The sequence below is a fragment of the Cygnus olor genome, chromosome 1 (genome assembly GCF_009769625.2).
Source record: "Cygnus olor isolate bCygOlo1 chromosome 1, bCygOlo1.pri.v2, whole genome shotgun sequence".
Taxonomy (NCBI): domain Eukaryota; kingdom Metazoa; phylum Chordata; class Aves; order Anseriformes; family Anatidae; genus Cygnus; species Cygnus olor.
Window position 1 is genome coordinate 140609510 of NC_049169.1, and position 24881 is coordinate 140634390.

A 24881-nucleotide genomic window follows, 5' to 3' on the forward strand; every position below is an offset into this window, starting at 1 on the left:
CCTATAATTTGCCTAATCTAGCTGCTCTCTCTGGATGTACCTGGCTCTGCTCTTCGCTTGGCTGATCTTTGACATCAGAAAGAGCTGTCGTAACAGGGGAGGTCTGATGGAAAGAAAGCTTGCAGCCACTTCGCCTCTTTTTTAATTTCTTTCAGAATTCATTGCAGATTCCTGTGCATTAGATGGAATATTAGATTTCATATGCAGAAGTAGTGCTTATCTGGGCTCTGCTAAAAATTAGTCCTTCTGGAAGAAGGTGTACGCCTGACTGTTTCAGGGTAATTTATAACTTTTTGTTAATTGTCGGTCCATATCCAGAAATAAGAAGGAAAAGTTCTGCACCTGATTAAAAAGATTGTTCTTAAATACATTCTTCTCACTTGTTTCTGGCTACCATTGAAGCACAATTTTAGGACTTAAGAAGTCATTTCCCAGTGCTACTTATATAGGAACAGGGCCATGCTGACTGCCACTGACCATGGGGATGGACTTTTGCCCTGTTGCATCAGCAGAGTGGATTTGCCTGACAGACAGCCGTGCCAGAAACGTGCATTTCCCACGCTAAGCCCTGGCATCCCTCAGCACATATGTGATGGAGAAGAAGCACAAGCATGGATGTCCCCACTGGAGCTGTGGGTACAACTTGAATAAGTATTGAGATCTCCATTTCAGCCACTACTGGGGCAGTAGAGGAGCTAGGATGTGCCCCCTGGACCAGCAGCCCACCCTGGCTGTTCCCAGGCTGTGACGGGTGGGGAGCAGCCCTGGGAGCCCCCAGGGTTGGGTGGGCTGCCTTGTTCTCCAGGGCTGTGAGTTAGAACATGCTCCTGAGACTTTTATTTCACTGCACCAAAGTGGTTCCTTGTGAACTTCCTTGAGGCTGCTTTTCCCTTGAGGTCCCCCACAGTCGGCTCTGACCACCCTGCAGAGGGGCCGGGTGAGCTCAGGCTGCCTGAGATCCTGCAGGGATGCCCGTCCCCCTCCCTGTCCCTTCAGCAGGAGGGCAGCAGCTCCCTGGCAGACATTGCCTTCTCTCTTTCTTTTATGCAAGGTGCGAGCAAAACCCTGTGCCCTATGTGCTGTGGGGGTATTCAGCCCCCATCTTTACCTGCTGCAGCCACGGGTTATTTAAAAATGAAGAAGAAGGACTAAGGCTCTGTCTTGCCTTTTGAGATGCAGCAGGGGCTTGAGTTTGGAGCTGCATCCCTGGGAGGGTGTTCTGATTGCTTCTTCAACTTCTGTTTATACAATTTTACAAAATTTTGGCAGGAATCAAGAGCACATACCAGGGTGTTGGCTTTTATGAATCTCATGGGATGTGAAAGTCAAGCTGACTGGATGAACTTTGGTTACATATTCCAGACAAGCACAATGACTCTATTTATTCAGACTTGGCAGCCAGAACGCAGATTGACTCTGTGGGTAATAAATTTTCACAGCCACAAAACTTCAGTGGCAACCAACCTGATCCTGCACAGAAAAAATGCATGCAAGGAAGCAGACTCGGGCTGCAAAAATATGTTAGATTATTATTCCATGTATGTGTACCAGTCAGTTAATTTTTTTGTCTATTGATTGACATGAATTACACAAATGGATCCAGGGATCTTTTTCTCCTTAAAGGAACTACTTGCTATTGCAAAATTTTCATATTGTAAAAGGACAAGTAGGGGGAAAAAAGAGAATTGTTCATGTTACAATTGACAATCTCCTTTCGATATTTCACCCAAGACTGATTTAAGTTATCCAGTGACCTCTACAGAGAAGAGCAGGGTATTATAATGGGGGCAGTTTCATGTGCTGTGCCACACTTCAAGGAACCAAAAGGCAATAACCACTACAATTCAGTACTCTGAACAATCTTAAGTATAATTTTGACATCTTCATGCTACAAAGCTTCAGATGCTTTCTGGGAGAGATGATGATGAAATTATTACCTTATGTGTTATAAATCAAAATGAATTGGCTCTTTAACTTGCAGATTTATGTTAACTACCTTGGTATCTGTTAATTGCTTGCTCTTCAGATATTGATTGGGGATTAAAAAATATATTTTCTTCAATCTGTGTGATGTAAAATATGCCAACAGGAAATTTTCCCTCTGCATATTAGATCCTAAGATCACTGCCTGTAAAATTAAAACGATCAGTTTAAATGGATAAACTATGCTCATTAAAGAGGAAAAATACATTTATGTAATTAAAATTAAGAGACTAATATGTGTGGATAATGTAATTACTGTGGGCACACACATGCTCAGCTCAAACCCAGCCTCTTTTGCCTCTCCTGGGTCTGTGAATCTTGCTACCTTAATTGCTGGCACGGAGGGAGCGTTTGGGATCCCGAGGCTCTGAATCAGGCGTCTGTCTCGCATTTGGCCTCCCTCGCCCATTGCTCACATTCTGTGGGTCAGGCACAGCCCAAGTACCGGCCACAGGGCTGCTGTGGCACCTGTCCCCATCTGCACCGCTGCAGAAACTTTCCATTTCTGCCTGGTGATTTCAAATGCACACACAAAATCACCTTCTGAGTTTTCCACATCTTTTCCCCCAAAGTTCTCCACATAGGAATTAGCAAAAAAGAAAAGCGTCCCAGCTCTTGCACAGCTCATCTTCAGCTGTTTAAGAAACCGGACTACTTAAATGAGTACAGTTGCTGAAATGCCAATTAATTCAGTAAGGAGTGTATGGGAATCACTCATGTACTGTTCCTATCCCTTCATCTTTGATTTCCTACTTTCTTGCTCCTGAGTTCAGGAAGCAATCTGAGATTAAAGAGCCTCAGAATTAAAAAGTGAAAAAAATGGGTTCTTCCTCTGACATTTAGGTATGTATCCATGTAATAGTCTGTGAATGTGTTTCGCAGTGGGGGGGTCTGTGTTATTCTTTTTTGGGGCCTATTTCCTGTTAGGTAGTTGAAAACATGGTCTTTTGTTTAGCCAACAGGCACAATCATTTAGGTTTGCTCCTTAAGTAAACTTGCAGGTCTCAAGTGAGGTTCTGCAAAGCATTTTGTATGGCCAGAAGCAGCCTGTGCCCCCAGGAGCTTTTTATCTGTACAGCCAAGTTTGAAAAAAAAAATGTGATTAGTCCATTTTAGAGAGAGGGGACTGCCACAAGGTAGTTGCTGAAGGCTGCTGATGTGATGACCGGTGCTGAGCAATGGGACCTCGGCTCTGCTCCTTGCCACGCTGGTGGCAAATACTGCCTTGGCTCTGGGGTCTTGTGGGTGGGAGCACAGAGGAGAAAGCCCTGGGTGGACCAGCTGCACCTTGAAGCTCTGGTCACTGAGTGAAGACCTGGCAAAGCACACATAGTGAGGAGCTACTCAAGCATGGGCTCTGCCAGCTCCATGCTGCTCTTCATTAGAAGAAGAACCCTACCTCGCACCCTACCCAAAGGACAAGCTGTGCCTCCCCATCGTTGCCTCTCCCCTTCCCCACCACCCCGTCCCCCCGCCAGCACCACCGTGTTGCTGCGTGCCCTTGGTAGTCTTCAGACATCCCTTCTTGATCCTCACTGGACTTTGCCCTACGCTGTCTGTGTGATGTATTTTAAACTATCTAGACAAGCAGCAAGAGTAATTAAATGTGAAGTGTTTCGGGATGAAATGCATTAAACAAAAAGGAAATTGTATAAATATGTAAATAATTGAATTCATGTGCTGAATCTTCTCAACACAAAGAAGCTTTGTTCAAAATAGATGAAATAATGGTTTAATATAAATATGAAAAGGCTTTGACTTACCTGTTGCTTGGAATGTATTGTAAAATATAGACTTCTAATAATGAGAGTTAAAGAAAAACCTGGAAGATTTTCAGGCCTACATACCTAGAGTTATTTGCCTAAGGCCCTGAATTTCAGAAGTCTAAATAGCTCCAGTTACCCCTGACTGAAATAATCACATTTGAAACCATGTTATATCATGGTCTGGAGACACCTGCGAGGCAACCAGGGGCAGTGCCTCCCTCACGTGCTCCGGTGAAGGCACTGGACGTGCATTTTAATGCAAGGAGAAAGGGAAGTGGCTCTTGCCCTCTCACCCCCACCAAATCTACACCAGTATATTGAGAGAGAGCTTGTGATAGTACAGCTTTGCAACTAGGGACTCAGCCAGCCATGGGAAAACCAAGATCCAGCCCTACTCCAGTGATTACAGAATAATTTGGACAAAATATGGCAGTGCTTCAAGGAGAGAAGACCCCTACGCTGACAAAACCGATCTCTCCTGGCCCATAGAAAACCTTGGGTGAAGAATCTGCTCCCAGGCAGGCATTTTGGTGTCTTTAAAGCCCAAGCAAATTCCCTAGTGGCTCTGTGATGAAGGGATCCAAGTGCCCATCCAAGGCTCTAGGCAGGTCAACAGCCCAGGGGCTGGTCCTCCAGGCCCAGGTCATGCTTGAAGGATTTGGCCTGAAGCCTTAATCCGAATTCCTGTTTCTCCCCTCCTTGGCTGCTCTTTAAAACAAGACAAAATCCAGTCAGGAGGAGACTGATACAAAAACCTTCTGGGTTGCATCAAGGTAATAAATCAAGACCCCTGCAGAACATTCCCCACAAATACAGCAGTTAGCACATGCAGTCTGGCGCAGAGCAAGAACATCTGTTACTCCATTTACAGTACTTTCATGTATTTTGATAACCTTGATGTATATTTTGAAAAAGCATTAGCAAAATATTTGCAGTAGCTCTGTCTGGACATGAAACATGCTACAAGTTACATGGTTGTTGTCTGGTTCTTACCTGGTCGTTCTCTTCTTCGTCGCTGCTTAGCTTGAGGTCATCTTCTAGCATTCTGGAAAGCAAGCAGCAGAATGAGTTAATAATTATGATTTACCAAAATGTTTCAGATCTCTGAGCTACTGTAAAAAAAAATAGAAAGAAATATATTTTATGCCAGGAACTCTGTAGAAGTGGCAATGTCTTTATATTTTTTTCTTATCCAATTGCTATCAACTAACTTCTTAATTTGTTTCCTACTATTAGTGCCTAAGGGAAAATGTTTACTGGAGTAATAATGGAGTTTGCAAAGATTATTGTTATTACAATCACTGACAAACAATTTTTGTATGCTAAAAATAATATTTTTGATGCTGACAGGTCAGTAGTCTCTCTGAAAGGAAAATTTTGCTCCATTTGGCTTTGAGCTTACAAAACAGAACTGGATATTTACACTGGCAGTACTGCAGCACAAAATAAGATTCACTGATGTTTCCCAAAGGCCATTTTTACTTTATTGCCTGTTTGATGTAAAAATGACATTGACTGAAACAATTAAAACTAAAATATATTGTCTCAGTGCACAGGAGTATGCACAAGGAGTTCACTGTCATAGAAAATAATGCATCTTTTCGAAAGGGGATTTCATCTTCCCTTCCCATATCCTTTCCTCAACTTGTTTCAACTGGCTTTCAAAAAAAAGCAGTTTGTCTTTACCTCCATGCATTTTTTTTTACAAGCTAAGGTTAAGTAACCATCAGTTAAAGGAGCTGAAGAGGTGCAAAGATTTTCCCCACTGCTTGAAAGGTCTTCAAGAATGGGACCTATTTAAAAAAAAACGCCTCTGTAATAACAATAATCATTCAGAAAGTTGCTAATTTTTCTTGTGTTCTGGGAAAAGGGAATCTGTAATTTAGCCTCAACTCCAGAAGAAAGCTTGGGGAACAATTTAAACACATTCTGTGATGTGGGTGGTCCCCGGAGTGTAAATATATCAAGAAGACATATGTAGTAATTTCAAACCACCTCCTCTTTCTTGTGCCTGGATCTTCCAAGAGCGTGCCTGAAAAGCGTGGATCTTAAATGGGCTGCATGGCATGCCAGGTCTTAAACGAGCACCGAGCCCTCCCCCAAATTAGTAGCTGTTGGCACCATGTGCAGCTATATGTGCAGTCGCTGCGGTCACAGCTGTGCCCCTATTTCCCTGCAGCACCTTCAGGAGGACGTAGGTGTAGGAGAACAGAACTGGGGGCAGAGCAGGAACTCCTACTCGCTCACCTCTTAAAATCTCATGTTTCGCTTTTCCCCACGTTTACTTCTACTTACGCCGAGATTTTTCCTCTGTAAAACCAACAGAGCAAATTCAACAAAATCTTGGTGTGATGCAGACATCTCAAGTATGAAAAGTATACAGGACACCCTTCAAGCTGACAATGTTTCAGCAAGGCCCTCCTGGGTTTTATTGGGAAATATGTCCACAGGCAGGAAAAAACTCACTCTGCCATCTCCTTAGACAGCAGAAACTCTTGTGATTGTATGGATGCAGCCACAGGGCAAGCTAACGTGAACTGCTGAGCAGTTGGCAGATGGTACAGGTACCAGCGACATAGGATTCATCTCGTAGATGCTTAAATATGTGAGAAAAGGTTTCCTATAAACACTGTAAGATCTACACTGGGTTTGGATCCTGCAGCTTGCAGGGGATCTTTTCAAAATAGCAACATTATATAGATACTCATTTTTTTTCTGTTTAGGGCATTCCTGAGAGAAATAGTGTTGGAAAATAGAAAGCACAGATCTGGGATTTGGCATTATGTAATTAAATGTGGCGAACACTGCATGGATAGTTATTTAAGCAGAGAGAGATCTGCTTACAGTGTGAAAAGCAGAGAACTCCTCATGCCACTGCCCACGCTTCCTTGATTTTAGGTGCTTGTATTCCTGCTAGAAATGTGGTACTTTAGTACATTGTCTAAGATTCAGCAGGTTAGCTATTCTCCTATATAGAAGTTGAAAAACAAAAGCTTATAAGGAAATATTCTAGGTAGCTCTATGTATTTATTAGTGTCTGGCTTTTTGTACCAACATAAAAGAGTGTATACTGTGAGCCTGTGGCTCGCTGGTACCATAAGGCTTTGAAGGCTCCAGGTTGAGTGGAAGTGCAAGCGGAGTTAAGGCAAGACACAAGACATGTATGCAGGGATCATCCACACAAAAGAAACAAGAAACCACAGTGCTGGCCTATCCAGCTTTCCCTGCTTGTATGTTTTAGCCTGTCTTTATTTTTCTTGTCTGTTTCTCATTTTAGAAGCACTGCCTTCCAAGAAAAGCACTGCCTGCCTGGGGCTCGTGGCCCCTCTTGGAACTACTGTAAGTGCACAAACAATCCCTAAATGCTGGTGATAGGAAAAAGCAGGTCACCATAAAACGCTTGCTCGCTTGCTTGCTTTTTTGTTTTTCCCTAGAGTGGGATCAGGCCCTCCTGATCCCTGTGTTTGTCACAAGGATGTGTCAGGTTAAGAGAGCTTGCCATATGTAGAGGTCTATCTTGAAAAGACAAGACATGTTTTCCTACCGTACAGGAATGACTCCAGTGCCTGAGCTGTCTCCCAGGCTGCTTTCACTGCCAGGTCAGACCCTGAGCCCTGATCTACAAAGCTGTGCTCAGAGCAGGACACACTGTCACTGGCGACTCCAGCTTCACCCCTCATCAGCCCTGGACAGCAATGCTGCCTGGGCAGCTTTCAAAGCCCAGGCTGGAGCCCACCCTGGGGGAGGAGGAGGTATTTGTCTTAGAGGCATTCTTGTTTGCAGTAAACATCCTAAACGACCAGACTGATTTCGAGTCCAAATGCTTTTGAGGTACAGCTTGACAACTCACCTCCACCATGACAATGATGATGGTTAAAATAAAAAGCCCACAGCTGGATCAGCAGACCCCACTTGAAGAAAGGGGAAGGACAGGAGAGAAAGAAAATACTTCAAGCTAGCAAGAGATGTTATGTTATTTTGTGCTTTATCTGGAAAGCACTTTGGCAAAGATTCAGCAAAGAATGAGAGTTGGTGCACCTTTGTTAGCAGAGCACTTCAGATCACATTTAAATCAACCCCTGCAAGGACCAGATTTCTTTATGTATGCTGGCAAAGCAGTGCAATGACAGGCAGACAAACATTCACAAGCTAATGTGCAAACATAGCCTCTTTAACACTGCCTCTCTATAGCTATTTTACCTAACAAGTTTTCCAGAATGTGTCAAATCCAGGCCAGCAAGTGGCATCGTCTATGGGCTTTAAGATTTTTTTTTTTTTGATGTGAACTTGGCTTTGACATGCTGAAGTACAGGTAAATACAACTTCATAAACAAAAACTAGAAAAATCGAGTGGTGTTGGAATGATCTCTGAAAAGCGCACACCATGTAGGGCTTCTGCACTTGAAGAGAGCACGTACGGATCTCAGTGGTCAGGAAGTTACTTTGCAGAACCTAATTATATATTTTTTAGTGAAATCTCCACGAGGTCACGAAGGTTGCAAGAGGAGGGAGTCTCAGGCGGGAGCGCTCTCTGCTCTCTAATTAATGCATCTGTTCCTTTATCTGCCAAGAATGTAACAGGTAGAGTAATAATGAAAGGAAATGAGGATGAGTTCGGGATATTGCAAAATGCCGCAGCAAGGCAGCTGGTTTCTTTCTCCAGTAACCAATTACAGAGTTTAAACCAGGGGTGCTGTGCCACTTGGTGGGAAAGGAGAGGATGAAGGGCTACGTACACTTAGTGGAAAATAGCCAGAAAGCCTTCTAGAGGGCACCGATATCCATTTTCTGCCAATTTCAATGTGACCACGTCTAGATCTCTTACATAGCTTCTCAGAAAGCCTGACCTCTTTGATCTGGGGCTGCTCACTGCATTGACCCAGTAGGCTGTTGGGGGGGGGCGGGAGGCACCTGGTCCCACTGCTCATCCTAGCTTGTCAAAGGGGCAGGAGATGTTCCTGGTCAAAATTACCCAGGGTTTGGGATGGGGGAGAGGGGCATGGTCAAATTATAGGGTTAAGCTGAGACTTGCAGATTCGCTGTTTTGTCTGTCTTTCTTTTGTCCTGATTTGTTGTTGTTGTTGGAAAGCCAAGTCCTAAGCAAGGATTATCTTCAGACCCAGCCGGGGTCCAGGGGACAGCAGGAAGACATCTAGTTTCCCCTCTTGGAAGTAACATCAAAGTAACATCAAAGTTTCATGTGTGAGGGTAGAGCCAGGGCACAGGTCAGAGACTTCGGGGTTCAAACAAGCTGGAGGAGAAGGGGTTGCTGCGGAAGATGTTCATGGTGCGATGTCTGGCAGAGGTGGTCCTCATCAGACAGTTTGGGAATCAGCTGTGACTTTTAGCATCCGGAGCCAGATGCTGCTATGACCCTTCTAGCAAAGTCCTACTTATGAAAATATCTGCTTTCTTTCTGGGTTTGCAGCAATGATGGAACTAATGTGCAGTTTGCAAGGCCTAAGATTTGCAAAAGGGTTTGGGGTCTGATTCCCTTTCATTCAACACCAGTGCGGTGAAGACACTGGTAGTCACTCTCCACATCTGCTGGTGACCACAGAAGAAGCAGCAAGCCTCACACCTTGCGGTTTACATTGATCTCTTGATACATTTCACATTTCTTTGCCTAAAGAAGTCTTTCCTTCCCCCTTGCAAATTACTTACTGAAGTGTAAAACTCTCAGAAAATGCCTTGGTGGTTTTGTTTAGTGATTAGAGAGATTGCCTTTTGGCTTGCAAATCAAAGGGCAAGAGAAGAGGCTTCAAGAGAGGTTACAAAAAGGAGGGGGGAAACTAAGCTACTATGCTAGACAGGTTCTTCATGACAATTCTGATAATTAGAACAAAAAAAATGAGATGGGAAAGGGAAAAATATCAATAGTAATTAAATCATTAACACTAATGCTTTAGGAGAGAACATGCCAATGGTTTGCAAGCCTGGGGCACAAATGTGTGAATGTTGTGATTGTCATTTAAGCAAATTCAGCAGTCACCATCTCTGCAATTTGTGAAAGATCTCATGAATGTGTTAATCTGATCAAGTATATTGTTCCATTTTAATGCTAGGCAGCATCTCAGTCAGAATACCATCTTTACTAAGGACTTTTGTGATTTCTGCTCATTATGTAGGAAAGGGATTTCCGTAGTGGAAAAATACCTTGATTTTAAGTAAAGAGGAACCCCACAAAGCAAAGAGCTGTGATGAAATATGAAAATCGGAGAAGAAACTGCTCATTCAAGTTTATACCACCACAACATTTCAGATCAATGAGACTGCTTTGGGGCAAATTATCTTATTTTTTAATACATAACATTGACATTTTGTTTTCTTTCCAATAAATGCATAGTGACCTTTAAAGAACTGGGCATTAGTTTCGATATTACGAGAAACCCAGGAAGAAAATAGATATTCTTCTAAGTAGCGGTATGCTGGAAGGCTTTCAGACTGGCTCCAGCTGTTTAAAGTCACAAATGATGCACCCATATAAAGAGAAGAAAAAGTATTGCTTCACGTTGTAGGAAAACGAAGCCAAACTTTCCTGAAAGCTCCACATTATGCAAGACCCTAAACTCTTGTTCCCAGAAAAATAAGAGATAATGCCAGGTGGGATTTACCTTTCCTACCCAGACTGTGCTCTTATGTTACTGGGATTATTTTGGCTAGGAGTACTCACATATGTCATATGACTTATGCACTAATAAGATGAATGTACCTTCATTTTCTGTCTCTGCTTGTTTTCTAAAAGATAAATAATCGCAAAAATATGGTTGGAGGCTTCCTAATAAAAAAATTAACAGGTTTCCTTCCCTACAGAAATAAATAAATAAAAGGGGAAACTAATGTTGCATTGATTACCTTGGTTACCTGAACATAACAGATGGGCAGTTATATTTGCTACTTATCTGAAGCCAAAAGAGGTATTTCAAATAGCCTTGTTTACTAATGCTAAATATAGGAGTAGCTGTTTTTATACAGCAGTAATTTCTAATTAATTGGATTCTGATTACCAAAATTAATTTTCACTTTAGTGTCATAGCTGATGCAAATGTTTCACTTTTAAAAAGTTCATGCATTTATATTATTTGAAAAGTGTGATATTTATTCCTGTTTTATACAAAATAAAGTCAAAAGCTTATGTATTAAGGTAAACAACTAGATCAAGAGGATGTTTTATAAATGGTGTAATTGAGCTTCCAGTAGGTTTGTAAGGCCTCTGCAAGCACTGCTTGCAGCATCTGAAATTCAGTTTGAATATATGATGTTTAAATTGTAAAAACCCGTCAACAAACAGTTTGTGTAAGTTCTACTACACAGAAACATGTAGGAAAACATGATTATATAGGATACTGTCAAGCCTAATTAAAAACAGAGGAAGAAGGCCAGTAAAATCCGGCTGGTGAAATATTAACGTACTTAATGCTGGAATGAAGTATATATATCAACGTGAGATTTAATTCTAGAGCGTACAATTTAAATGCCTGAAAAGCCGACCCAGTCCATAGAAATAGAATTAGCAATTCCAATAAAAAATGGATGCTCTGAAGGAGAAGTTTTCAGTCCTTGGCTTGAATCCATCTAAGATGGTCTACACCACTCTCCAAAACCATTTAAACCGGTTAAATGCTCTGCTAAATTCCCATTATACTGGCGGTCTCATTAGAAATGCAAGGTAGTCCTCTCCGAGTAATGCAGCCATTACTCTCTCCTGTGAGCAGAAGCTGAAATAAGGCTTCTGCAACTTGCACGAAGCTGGGTTCATCCCTCCACCCCCAGGGATGTCCCCAGGAAGGAGGGGATGGGAGAAAACGCTTTACCATGGTGTTACACCCTAGACGTGATACCTGCTCCTTCCTGAACTCCATAAAAACTCATGGTGTGTGCCATTACTGCCAGTGTAGATGGTTCCTAAGGGCTGGCGTGGAAAGCAGAGCCAGAAATCAAACTGAAGAAAAGAATAGGAAAACAGATCGAGTTGAATCACACTGTGAAATTCCTATCTCCTTGGTGGGGTGGGAGGAAAACCTCTCACAACCACATGGCCCACAGCAGCTTCACCAGCATGGTGTTTGGGCAGAGGGTCCAAACTACCTCCTTAGAAATTAGAAATTCTTTTGAAAAGTGAGGAAAAGAACTACTGTGAGCCCACTTCCCGAGCAAAGAAGCCACGTTAAAATGCACATATACTTAGGGAGAGGGAAAAATGATGAGCTACTTAGTGGCTTGTGCCTAAGCACCAGCCTAAGAAGCCCAATCACTCTGAGGACTTGCCGAAGTTTTATGTCTAATCATGCTCTGTGTGATGGGAGGAAACACATTTGGGGAATAAAAGTTCTGAATGAGCCGCTCGCAATTTTCCAATCCATTTCTTGCCTCCTTGCCCCTGCTCCTTCCAGGCTCTCTGGGTGTGATTAGAAGTTATTTGCTAACTCTATCTCTCTGATTTCCTAGCAATTTTGGATGCTGCCATCTACAAAATATTAATTTCAAATGTGAAATGAAATAAGAGTGCATGAACTGTGCTGCTGCCGTGTGTGTCAGCTGTTGTGGCAGAAATCTTTGGGAATTTATGTGTCTGAGACAAAATTGCCGCTGCTAAGTCTTCCCGCTGAAGGTGCAGTATCTGATTTTGCACTTGGTGATTATTTTCTTATGAATAGCCACTTTCTGCCTAATCCCAGCATAATAAGCATCTGTCCTCATGCTGGAATCATCATCCCACACATTTTTATTCTCTTGCTCCCTTTTGGATGACTGCAGTCATCTGTAAAATGCTGACCGTTCATTTAGCAGTGCTCATAACTGAGGCTGCAGTGGTGTTTATTCACCCCGTGCTGGTTGGGCAAGGGAAATGAGACTGTGTAGGCTAGAGGTTCTCAAACTTTGTTTGGTCAGGTACCGCTGCATTGAAATGAGAAGTGTCTTGTATCATCAAAGCGATGGGGAAAGCAGCAGCTCCTTGTCCCTGTGCTACCCCCTGCACACTGGAGGCTCACACAATCTCTCTGTGCCAGGGCATCCTGCTGGGTACAAGCTTCTGATCCTGCTCACCACCATCTCTGAAGCGTTTTCAGAGTTGCAGCTGCCCAGGACAGAGTCCCTACTGAGAACAGGGGAGACAGAAGAACTTTCCTTGTTCCAGGATATAAAAAGTTGGGTTGGTTTCCTTCAAGCCTCCTTCCTTTAAGTGAGGTGGAACTATTAAGTTATTCAAACTGTTAGATAACATGTTCAAGCCTCACTGCTTCTTGCTCTGCCATCCTCCAGACATTTTACCATTGGTGAATGTAATTTCCTTCTATGTCATAGCTAACAATGCTGTATCTCCTACTCATCCCTGTTCAGCTGCTCCCAGAGATGCTCCTTGGGCCAGGATCCCTCATTGCCATGACATTTGGAACGGCTTAAGAGCCAGGATTCCTTTAATTTACATTTAATTGATATTGCATGCTGTACTTTTTAAAGCCTTAAAGGTCTATTACAGCTTCATTAGTAAGTTTATCAGCTGAAGTTGCCAGCTCCTCACAGAATGAAATCAGCTTTGGTTGATAAGAACATACTTTTTTTTTTTTTTTCCCCTTGAAATTAAAGAAATGAATGGCAATCATTATGCTCTATCACTCAGTTCCTTCATGGAATTAAAGGAACCCTACTTGGGCTCCCCAAAAACTTTGTGTGGGATAGGTGCCAGGCAAGTTGTCTGAAACCTTAAACTTTCCTCCTTGGCCTTTTGGCATATAGCACGACATGAGCTGTCTCCTGGGGTTTCCCCTACATTCCAAGGTGCATCACAGGCAGCTCTCCCCCAGATTTTACTAGCTAGTGTTTTTGATGGCTACAAGGCAGCTTGGAAGCTCTCAGGTTTACACATATTTGTCTATGAGGTAAGTGATTTTTTTTTTAAAAATAAATCTAGACACTATTCAGCTTCCTATCTATTGTTTTCTTTGCTTTTTCTCTTACAAAAAATATACATTGAATCTACTATTATTAACAACATCAATATGTCCAGCTGATAAGGGGCTATTGCTAGAATTTCCTTATTTCTGTTGTTCTTTATGCACTTAAAGAACATCTTTAATCCCATTATCTTTGAACTTTCCTCTGGTATCCTCTGCTCCTTTTATCTGTATTCTGTATTTTATAATTTCTCTTTTAGATTGATTCTTATTTTCCCCTTTCATGTTACATTTATTTTATATTTTGTCTCTATCGCATAGATGGCTCTTTCAGTACTAATTGTTACTTTTATTTCACCACTGAAGCTGAGCTAGCTTGCTTCCAGCAAAGCTTTTTTTTTTTTTTTTTTTTTTTTCCCCGGTTGTGGAAATGCAGTCTTGTGATAACCTAATAGGCTCTGATTTAAAAATTCCAAACTTCTACTCAGGTCATTGTTTCTAGTATTTTCTACTTCAGCTGTTTCTGGTCAGTAATTTCTTCCACACCAGCCCTCCTGTGTTGGGACTGTCCTTTATTGGTCAAGCTTGGATACAATAAAATCAAGATCTAGTTCCCATGCAATGTTGTGCTTCCCATCCAGTGACTGATTTACCTTTATTCAAAGCAGAGGTGAGTCTATCTGGTGAAATGTCCTCAGTGCCAGAAAAGTGCCACAAAGACCATGCACAGCCTTTATTTTCTTTTAGTGGCCAGCCACACTGGACCTCTTGTGGCAAACTAAGACCTTGGGTATTCACCTGCTGCATCTGCCTTTGCTTCACAGACTGGTGCTGATGGAGCAGCTCTGTCCCCCACTGTGACTGGAGCTGGGGGCACAGCAGAGACCAGAGTGTGTCCCCCAGCACCGAACTGCTCCCTGAGCATCTAGGGCACAGCCACTAGCACTCCAGCTGTGCAGTGCCAGCTCTGCAAAGTTTCCATAGGCTACCTTTACTCTTTTTGTCCTTGTTCAATGATGTTCTGGCTCTGGGCTAAATTAAAGGATTGTTCGATGGCCCTAGCCAGAGCTTTCCATGTAAATGAAGGTTATGGGAGAGCGTGAATGGGCTGGTTTGGTCTCTCCAGGTGGCATATGGGTGACGGGCAGAGACACAGCAGAGGTGCTGAGCAGCGGGATGGGAACATATGGGATCTATACCTCCCCTACACCCCAGAAAGCTCCGGCCAGCAGCAGCTTGCCTCTGAAAGACACAACAGGACCCCCAAAGTTTTCAGCATTTCCTTTCAAATACTTCTCCTAGCCATTTCCTGGAAGGGCACTGTATGTATTTTGCTCGGTCCCATCTCCAATACTTATGGCTTCATTTAGTTTTAATATAGTTATAAATGGGCTGTAGCGGCCTGCTTCTTTTAATAACTAAGTAAATGAAACCCTGTCTGTAATAATAAATGAACCATCCATCTGGGAGGCCTCCAGTAAAAATTTCAACAGGTATTTATTGCTCCTTTATGTAAACAGTACTCTGGACAATACAAGTGATTATACTCTCTGTCAGCCCTGTCAGGAAGGAGACAGTATAGTTTTGGACAGGGTCCCACAGAGCACACACTGAATTTACAGGTTTATTTGACTAGATGGAGACAAAATGATTAAAACAAGCAAATAAACAGACAAGAACCTGGTTGGCTACTGTGGAAGTGAGCAGGCCATTTCATTTAAAGATAGGGTCCGCGAGGATAAAATATGGAAAATAGACGGGTCTGTGATGCAACGAGCTCCTTACAACCCCAAATACTTCACAGCCGCCCCCCCCAAAACCACAACCAAGTAAAATGCAGAAGCAGAAGGAGTTTCACTGTAAAATTGGCACTTTATGGAGACATTAAGGTATGTTGTGCCCGTGCAGGCTGTCACAATCCAGGAGGAACAGTGCTTTGGGAGAGTTCTCCACCACCAAGCATCCCCAGGGGCCTTCCCCTTCCCTTATGGACACTGGTGCCCACGCGCTGGAAAGGGCAAGAGCATGACACATTCAACTCAATGAAATTTTAATTAAAAAAAAAAAAATCTCATTGCCAAAACCATCTTCATAGCACTATTATATTCTGGTTCCTAATTACATACCGTTACATTCCACTGTTGTTGAAATAATACAGTGTCAGAATATATTGTCAAATAATTAATTCTGAGTGTGGTACCAGGAAAAAAAAAAAAGGAAAAAAAAGAAAGAAACAAGGGGTAGAAAGACCTCAGAGTCCATGCATGGCCAGACTGATGTGACCATTTGACACTGAGAAGTGGGTTGTAGAGAGCTCTGTACATTAAATATGAAGGGGCTGAGTGCCTGCTGTGATTTTTGTCAAAATTTCCAGCCCTCTCTTTTTCTGCAGGAGCAGGCTGAAATGTCTCCCATGAGTAGGTCTCTCAGTGCCTTTCATTTGCAGCCAGGCTAGGCATAGGGAAAAATCAGGTTTTCCCTTACAGGGCAGGCTACAAAAGCAAATCAAAGCCGCCAGCTGAAATGCCACATGGTGTTCTGCCACGAAGTGTGAGTGAGCCGTGGGTCATGGCACAGAGCTGAGCCCAGTGTGCCTGGCCCGGAGACAGGGTAGTGCTGCTCACTGATGGGCCACCTCCATGTCCAGGACACTTCCAATGTTTTTATAACGCTTGGCACACAGCAAACTTACTGGGAGATGGTACATCAGTGATGTTATTCTCTTTTCTCCTCTCTGCTTCCACTTTGATCACAAGGTGCTGGGAGGGGAGAAGGTGACCCCACTGGGGCAGACTCCTCTGGTCCATAGCACTCCCACCAAAATACAGGAGGAACGCTGTCAGGTCTTCCTTTGGCATCAGTGCTTCTGCCTGCAAAATGCTTGTTTTATTTTGAGATAACCCCTTCTGGGAGTCAGAATGGGAAATTAGCCTTCCTTAGACATAATCTACTTTGGATACCACAACAGCAGAAATAACCCACTGAGGCCTGCTCCTTTGGGTAGTGAAAGGGCTTTACTCCCTGTGTTCAGATCCTTCACATGCAGTGCAGAAATACACCACCTGCCCTGCAATATATATAAAAAAGATAAGCATATTTTTTCTTTAAAAACACATTTTGGACAAAATTATGAAGTTAGCTCTCAAATAGTAAACCACGCTATATCTCCTTTCTAATGTCTTTTTTAAAATATACACCAGGGAACAACTCTCATAACTCACTTGACACATACTATCTTATGAGTTATAGGGCGGTCTTCTACGCACAGAGTGTGTGTTGCACTTCTACACACCGTTATGAATTTTCCATCCCTCATCATTCATATTGTGTCAGAATATCTATTACAAACTCCTGTTTGCAAGAAGGGCTTCTATTTTTCCCCTTTCATTTTATCACTGCTCTTAAATTTTCTTCTGGACACCAGCCTGGCATGCTGGCAATACCATGCTGGCAGTTTCTGAGAAAAAGTTGTATTCGAAAATCATATGTCAGGGCCATAATGTCACTTCCAAAGAAATATCCTTTTTTTTTTTTTTTTTAACTAATAGGAGTACTGTGTAAAAATGAATTAGCCACTACTGTATTCTGATTGCCAAATTCTACTGCCCAGCTGCTAACTACTGCAACCATCTTGTAAAACATAATAACCTGGAAGTCTAAATTATGTCTGATAAAGCTTTCTGCTGTCCTAAATCGTTGGAAATGTTGAGTCATCCTGAGAAAATGTCGACAATCATTTTTCACAAAGGCTTGAGCGTGGACAAGGCTCTAACTAAAGCCTGGTGTGAGGGATTTAGGGTTGAGTGGAATTTTCTGACAAATAGTTCAGTCATCAAGAGCAGTGTGAGGACTGGCCACAATGCTCGACAATTGCTAGATTTGAGAAACACTTTCCACTAAATAACTAAAAAAACTTTAATTTGAATGTAAAATCATTTGTTTCAACATTTCTGAGATGCTATGCTTTTATTTTCTTCTGACAAAAACATTATTTTGAAATACGTTAATATCTAGGATTAGTGCTAAGTGCTAAGGTCTCCCAAGCACTTTCTGGAGTGAGATAAGTTAAACAAAATGACTATCCCTAAATATATCTTTTTCTTTTTTTTTTTTTTTTTTCCATTTTGCTGAGAAAATGAACACAACTTTTTGTTGTTGTTGTTGCTGACCTATATGATTTTTAATTGTATTGAGCAAAATATAATTTATTCATGCTGATTCAGAAGTTATTCTGTCTTCTTTCATTTTTCCCACACATAAGCTGTTAATTGAAACTTCCTGTGAAATACTTTTCTGTCATCACCTGTCAGACTGCCATCCAGAGGAGTAAACTTCTATACCATAGCAGTGTTGCAAGAGAGATAAACCAAGCATGCAGGATATAGATTCTCAGATTGTTGCAGGCTTGAAATTCAAGGATTTGGTGTGTATATATATATGCATATATATAAATAAATTTATATATAAACAAAATTAGAATGGAATTAAGACCACTTGTTCAAATCTGCTCCATTACACAACCGTTTGGTTGTTTTCTTTTTATGCTTGACACTGATGATTATCCGATACTCTAGAGTTCCAAGGAAATTAATTCTACGTAGACTTCTCAGGATCTATCTATGCCCTCCACATTCAAAAAAAAATATGATTCTAAGTATTATTTAACTTGTTGTTATTTGATGACAAATTGAATCTAATCAAAACACTCATTATTATTTCAGAAGTACTTTTGGGTGTGGAAATAAAATACGGTAAGTTATGTCCTCCCACAGCAAGCATGCAGTGCTTAATAGTCACAGAGCTGTGGATAATTATCTTTTTGATATTTAAAGAAGCATAAATCCTATGAATAGTAATGAGTTAACTTAGTGTATCTGCAAAAAAAAATAAAATATATATATATATAAATATTGTATCTATATCGTGCAATATATATTTTAAAAGTCGTATGTATGAGTGGTGCCACTTGACTTTTAAATAGTTCAATTTAGTACTGATAATGTTAGTGATCAAAAATGGATCTCCAAAACTGAATATATTGGGTTAGTTTCATCATCAGTGTCACTCTAGTAAAACCAATGGAGTTTCATCAGTAATTAATTTAGCCCATTATTTTACCTTCAAGTCAAATGATTTTTTAGTGATAAGTGAAAGGGCTTCGGCTACACGTGGTTTATTGGGCACTGAAATATTTTTAGTGCACTGAAGACAGCATAGATAGCTAATGAAAATGCTGAATAAAACAGGCAAAAATATAGGATACTTACAATAAATAACTTTGAAATACATCAATAACTTTCCAGAAGTTGTATAAGCCTTTAGAATATCTCTAACAGAGTCTTTAGTAGTCTAAAAAAGTCATTCTGTATTTTTCAGTGCACTATTATCCTCACACTAACAGCAAAAATGTTTTTACTCTTCAAAAGATGTAACAAACAGCCTTTGCTAAATATTTTTCTAAATGGCGTATGTGCTTGAAGTTTAAACGTAATTTAAAGCAGTATCATGGAACAATGAGGACTGAATGAAAGGTTTGTCAGGATTTTCTTATTGATACTCTCTCCAGTGCTTCCTTACAGTTGAACACTGAAGCATAAGGATTTATTCTCATTACTGGGTTCATTAACTAGTAAGATATAAGACCTATCATATCAAGACAGGTATCAATTTATTATTTGCCTGTACCCTAACACTATTTTGTAATGAGATACCTCTATCTAGGTAAATTTCCCAACATGCTATGAGGTCAAAAGTGAACAAACACATGATTATTCTAATTCAATGGGAAAGAGGAAAACAAGGCAAATAATTTTTTTTTTTTCTTCTTATCCCAAAATCTCACTATTCAATCAGATCCAGAACTGGGGAAGGCAATGCCAAGTCCTGTCTGAGAACCCATCTACATGGCTTCAGATATGTCCATGACCTTATATGCCTCATGATGCTCTTCAGGCTCTACTTCATGTCCGAAGCCCATGCTAGGAGGAAATTTTAAGTGAAAGAAGACCGAGGACAAGGTGGAAATGTGACGAGGTGCTGAAACTGCATCCTTTTATATAGAACAATATTTATACAATCAGAACACAGCAGGGCTCCTGGAGCAGAATATGCCAACAAGTCAGTCTGTAACTCTCCGGAAACTATATGCTCCTGCCTGAAACAGGGTAAGTGGATTTTTAAGTAAAGAACACATTTATCCATATGTAAAATGTTACAAATAAAAAATAAAATTGGACTGGACAATTTGAATTTCCTCCAGAAGAACCCATAACATTTGAGTTATTTTGGTGTTTTAAATCAAAATTCGATTCTTTTAAGCAACATGTGAGAGATCGTTCATTCCTAACAGGGATTTGTTATATTGTTTGTTTAGAATAGGATTAAATAAACTTTTGTCTCTCTGGGACTGTTAACTCTTGATGTTCTGCACTATGTGCTTTCAGTTAACTCCCAACTGTCTTTGGTTTGGACTACAGATGCTCCTCCAGCAAGATCCGAAACTGCACTCAGAACAGCCCTTTAAACACCCATTTTTGGTGGTTTTTGCCCCACCCTTGTAAAAGATATGACAACTTGCTTCTAATTATTTTCATGAAATTTTCAAAAATAAAGTATGAAGCATGAAGCTCCTACTGATTACTCCTGTATAGGTAATCAGTGGCAGCTATGTACCATGAGCATTAAGAGCAGCGGCCTCAAAGAGATTTAGGGGGAAAAATGCATTATACTTGGTGAAAAATAAATATATGCAACCTGGAACATTGAAGAATGTCTCTTTTTCAGAATGCTAATTAATGTTGCAGCAAATCACAATAAAAATAGCCCCTAAGGCTCATTTTCCTATCTGTAAAAAGGTAATGATTAGCACTGCCAATAGTTTTTGCAGGCTTTAAGAGAGGGGGTTTCAAAAGCAATATTAATGACCTGACAAGGCTGTCAGTTTGGGGATATTCTGCTGGCCCAGCACCAAATGTCCTACAACATTTTCTGCCTAACAAATCATACAGCAGAGTGGACTTTCATCTGTGGGAGCTTCAGGCATATCTGAAATTACTGACATGAATGTAATTGCAAACTAATTTTATTCCGCTGTTTTATAGAGGTTTCTGTGCTCTGCCAAAGGCAAGACCGGGGAGCCCTTGAAGTACAGGAGGCTGCTGAGAGGAGGAGGCTTTGCCAGGTCTTCTCCACTTTTCTGCTCCAAGAGGCCACCATCCTGGAAGACCCACACGTCAGGAACCACCACACAACACAGGACCACCACCATGAGCCCCACCACCTCATTTAAATGGCAGGCATCTGGTCTTGGCACCTGATGAGGTGCAAACTATAGCATGTACAGTGTGACATGACTATAGTCTTTGAGGTAATTTCCTACACCTTATTTCCACATAATAATAGCCTCTTAACAACGGGGGCTAATCAAGAATTAATGAGGCACTAAAACATTTTAAGGAACAATGAAGGATTTAAAAATTTCTCTTATGTGTTTTATTTAAAAAGCAATTAATTTAACAGTTACTGCCTTTTCTTTAGAGCCATATAAAAAGTCTTGGTACTCATCAAATGCATCAGCTGAAAGGTTTTATTCATTTATCAGTTATTTACTTAAGCGGGTCTGCACATAACTGCAGAGACCAAGGCATCCCAAACCAGGCTTGGGCCCCCAGCCCCTTCACCACCATCCTCTCCAGCACCCGCTGCTCTCACCCGTAAAGCCACTTTGTTCCTCTGACAGCGAAGTGCCACACTGAAAATAGAACGAGGCCAGCCCAAATTAGCATGACTGCCAAAAGGGGACTTTGCATTATCTCTGTGACTGTCTCTTTTTTTCTGTTTGCTTGTTACAGGAAAGGAGCGTGCACTTTGTTGGGGGAGCCATCCTTCCTGATGCTTGAAAAACTCAGAGTGAATTTAATGGGGGGAAAAAACAGTATGGATAACAAGCTAGTAAAGGATTTCATGTCAATGACTCAACACTGAATTAAAGCCTGAAAATACTTTATCTCTGCTATCAGCCTGGAAGGGATAATCAAAATAAAAACACATTCAAATGTGGCTTATTTTAAAAAACTTTCTTCTCTGGTGAAAGGATGGGGAATATATCCCGGTTTGCTGAGAAAATCCCCAAATAGATCTTTCTGTGACAGATAACTGTTATGATTATTAATTATTCTACTGACATTGAAATTAAACTGATTCCCAACATAATGGATGAGTAAATAGCACATCAGAGTTCCTCAAATGCTTCTACATTTCCTATGCAATCAAAAAAAAAAAAAAAAAAGAGCTCCCTCATTAAATAATACACTGTCAGAAAAGGCAATTTGATTAAATAAACCTACCTGCCAATCATGCTGAAAATTATAAAAGGAAAGCATTTGGTAGCTAACTTTAAAATTTTGCTCCATATTCATCTCTCCGTGTTTCATTTTTTCCTACGTGATTCTTAAAAGAGAATTAACAGAAAAGTATGTGACCCAGAGGAAGATCTGGGCGTACCAGGGCACCCGACAAAGGAGTTAAAAGCTGGTCTTCATCCCAGTGGCTTACCGCTGAGCATAGATAACACGGTGGAGAAATCAAGAGAAAGAGGTGGAGAGGAGCAGACAATGAGACATATGCATTAATCTAGGAACCCGAGCTGCTGGGGGCATATTTGTGTATCCCTTGCTACATGTATCTCCATTTTTCTGGGGAGACATGGGAGACATATTTTCTGGGCCAAAAGTGAAGAAGCGAAGGATGAGGAGGGGAGGGCCAGCAGAAGTGAAAAGCAAGGAGAAGTGAGGCTCTGGGTGATGAACCTGACAAAAACAGAAGTAAGAGAGCAGCAGAAAAAATGCAACAAGAAAGAGGAGAGAGAAAAAGAAATGCAGAAGGGGTCATGGCCAGGATGGAAGGATAGCAGATAATGAGGCAAAGAGATATCAGAAATCATCCTGTACTGGGGCCTGGGGTGCATGAGGGCACCCAAAGGGGTGGTGGTCCTGCAGGGGAGGTGTTCCTTGGGGCCTGTGCTACCAGTTTCTCCTCTGTCCCATACACAGAGGCCCCACGACTGAAGCAGCAAACACATATTCTCCCCCAGTGGCAAATGAGGCCATGCATTACCCAGCTGCATTCCAATAACGGTGGGGTTAATTTTTGATGCTATTTAATTTCATCAGCTCTGTGGGGTGGGGAGAGGGGAAGAGCTGTGTAAGATGGTGTGATAGGTGGAAAATCTCCGGACATCACTGTGTCTGGTGGCCAGAGAAGGGAAAGGGGCCTGGCAGCTCCCTCTCCTTGGCTTTGGGAGGCAGCAGCTTCTCAGGACATCAAATACTTAATTAACTGAGCTGCAGGATTGTGGGATAAGATTCATTTAGTTGCTTCTCTGCTGGAAACCAAGAGTGTCAGCCTGGACCGCTCTGTTCTTGGTGAGTCTTTAAAGCTAATGCAACTTATACTGAAGATGTTCTTTGAAAAGAACCAGAGATTTATTTGGATAAAACTCTGAGTGGATGACAAGTGCATGCAAAGAAATAAGACAAGATTTTAATTTTTCTCAAGTAGAAAAACATAAGCGGCTTGAGCAGGAGGCATTTGCTCTCCAGCTAGGCACTGAGGCTTTTATGTTCTTTAGGGTACAGAAAGAGTTGATCTTCTCATAGCAAACTCATAGCTGTGCAATGTCACTGAGCCAAATGGGATCATGCTAAAGATGTACTTGGCCACTTCTGCTAGACAAAAATAAATCAAAATAATTTTGAAAGGACGGCTGTTGCCTTTTATAATCTTTCCATAATGCCTGTGTATGATGGTTAAGTCATCTACCTACTATGGTCATAGTGAAATATATGCAAGTTGGGAAAAATATCAATATTTTAGATCCCTCTACCAATCTAACCACCATCACCCAGCTTTGCAACCATGTCTCACTGTTTATGCATTATATATGTCTTTGTATTTGTTTAGTGATATACATTGGATGTAATAACAAAAATCCTAAAACCCTATTCAGCTGACAAGTCTTTTGTGACCATTTCTCCAGCCTTCCCCCTCCTCTTTTTGTCACTGTCTCCCATGCTTCAGAGCTGGAGGCTTGTTTCCCCACTCCTGGCTACTCAGCAGCAGTCACACGAGGCTGCTGCGAGTGCTGCAGGGCTCCTTGCATGTTAGCTGGAGGGTGCTACCAGCCATGAAACCTAAGGGACATCCTCAGGGAGAGGTTTCCTTCTCTCTTTCTCAATAGGAAGCTGGAAAAAGCTCTTCTGAGGTGGACCATATGGCTGTCTCCCAGCCCCAGTGCTTACCGGAGCTGCGCTGGGCTTACTGCACCGCAGGACGTGAAGGTTGGCATGGCAGTGGCAGCTGTGAGGGATGGGGAGAAGAAGCAGGCCCTGGTAAACACAGGTTCCTTATTTTGTCCCCTTGGTCTCCATGTGCAGTCATTCTGTAGCAGGCCACTTTTTCGACAGACAAAACTCATCCTGCTTTACCGACAGTGCTCACAGTAAAGCGTGCAGCTGACAGGGAAATGGTTTTTAACTGAACTGGAGATGGGCAGTAAAGCTTAAACACGAGGCCAGTTACCCACAGGAACTTTTGGTCTTTCAAACAATAATGCTGAAGCAAGTCCTGCTGGAAAACATCATGCTTGTCTGTAAATATTTGCAAGATCAAAACCTTACTTTCTGATAGAGGCTTTTTTAACAGTTTCTGGCAAAAGGCTTCATCCTTTCCTCCATGGAAGTCTACAGAAACTGCTGTTGCTGACAGTGACTGCAAATATTAAACAGTTTGTGTCTCATATTACACTTACTGTATAAGTTATACTGATGGAGAAAGCATGTGGATTTCACATGAGTAGCCACATGAATTTTTGACTTAACCCTGACAGCCAAAAAAGTACAGACCAGAGTGATGACAAATTATTTTTGAGGTTACATTCTGGGGTGTTCTGGGCCTCTGCCTGAGCTACATCAAGGCAGGTTGTGTGTCAGCTTTGCCTGTCACAGCTCCTAGGGGACTTCAGGACAAAAGCCCTCATCCCCAACTCCTGCCTGCCCCCCATAACCAGCCATTTCAAATGGCACAAAAATTGGTCACTGAACAACATACAAACAGATAATTTGCTCATACTGTGTGCATACTGTGCTATTAAATACCCTTAAGAGATTATTTGTGTTGATTTATCTTCTTTGCTTTGACAGTAGGAAAGCTTGTGATGAGTTTATGGAATTTCCCCCTA

At 41.6% G+C, this 24881-nt stretch overlaps 1 protein-coding gene across 3 annotated transcripts in view; it reads right to left on the reverse strand.

Annotated features, from left to right (window-relative positions):
• AFF3 (AF4/FMR2 family member 3) overlaps positions 1 to 24881 on the reverse strand; it is a 329942-nt gene that overhangs the window by 88925 nt on the left and 216136 nt on the right. For all 3 annotated transcript variants that reach the window (XR_005817547.1, XM_040548075.1, XM_040548810.1), the window contains exon 8: positions 4743 to 4794. Coding sequence is in view for 2 of the 3 variants with exons in the window: in XM_040548075.1 (XP_040404009.1) it covers positions 4743 to 4794 (52 nt within the window). In the remaining variant the exon portion in view is untranslated. The remainder of the gene's footprint in view (positions 1 to 4742; positions 4795 to 24881) is intronic.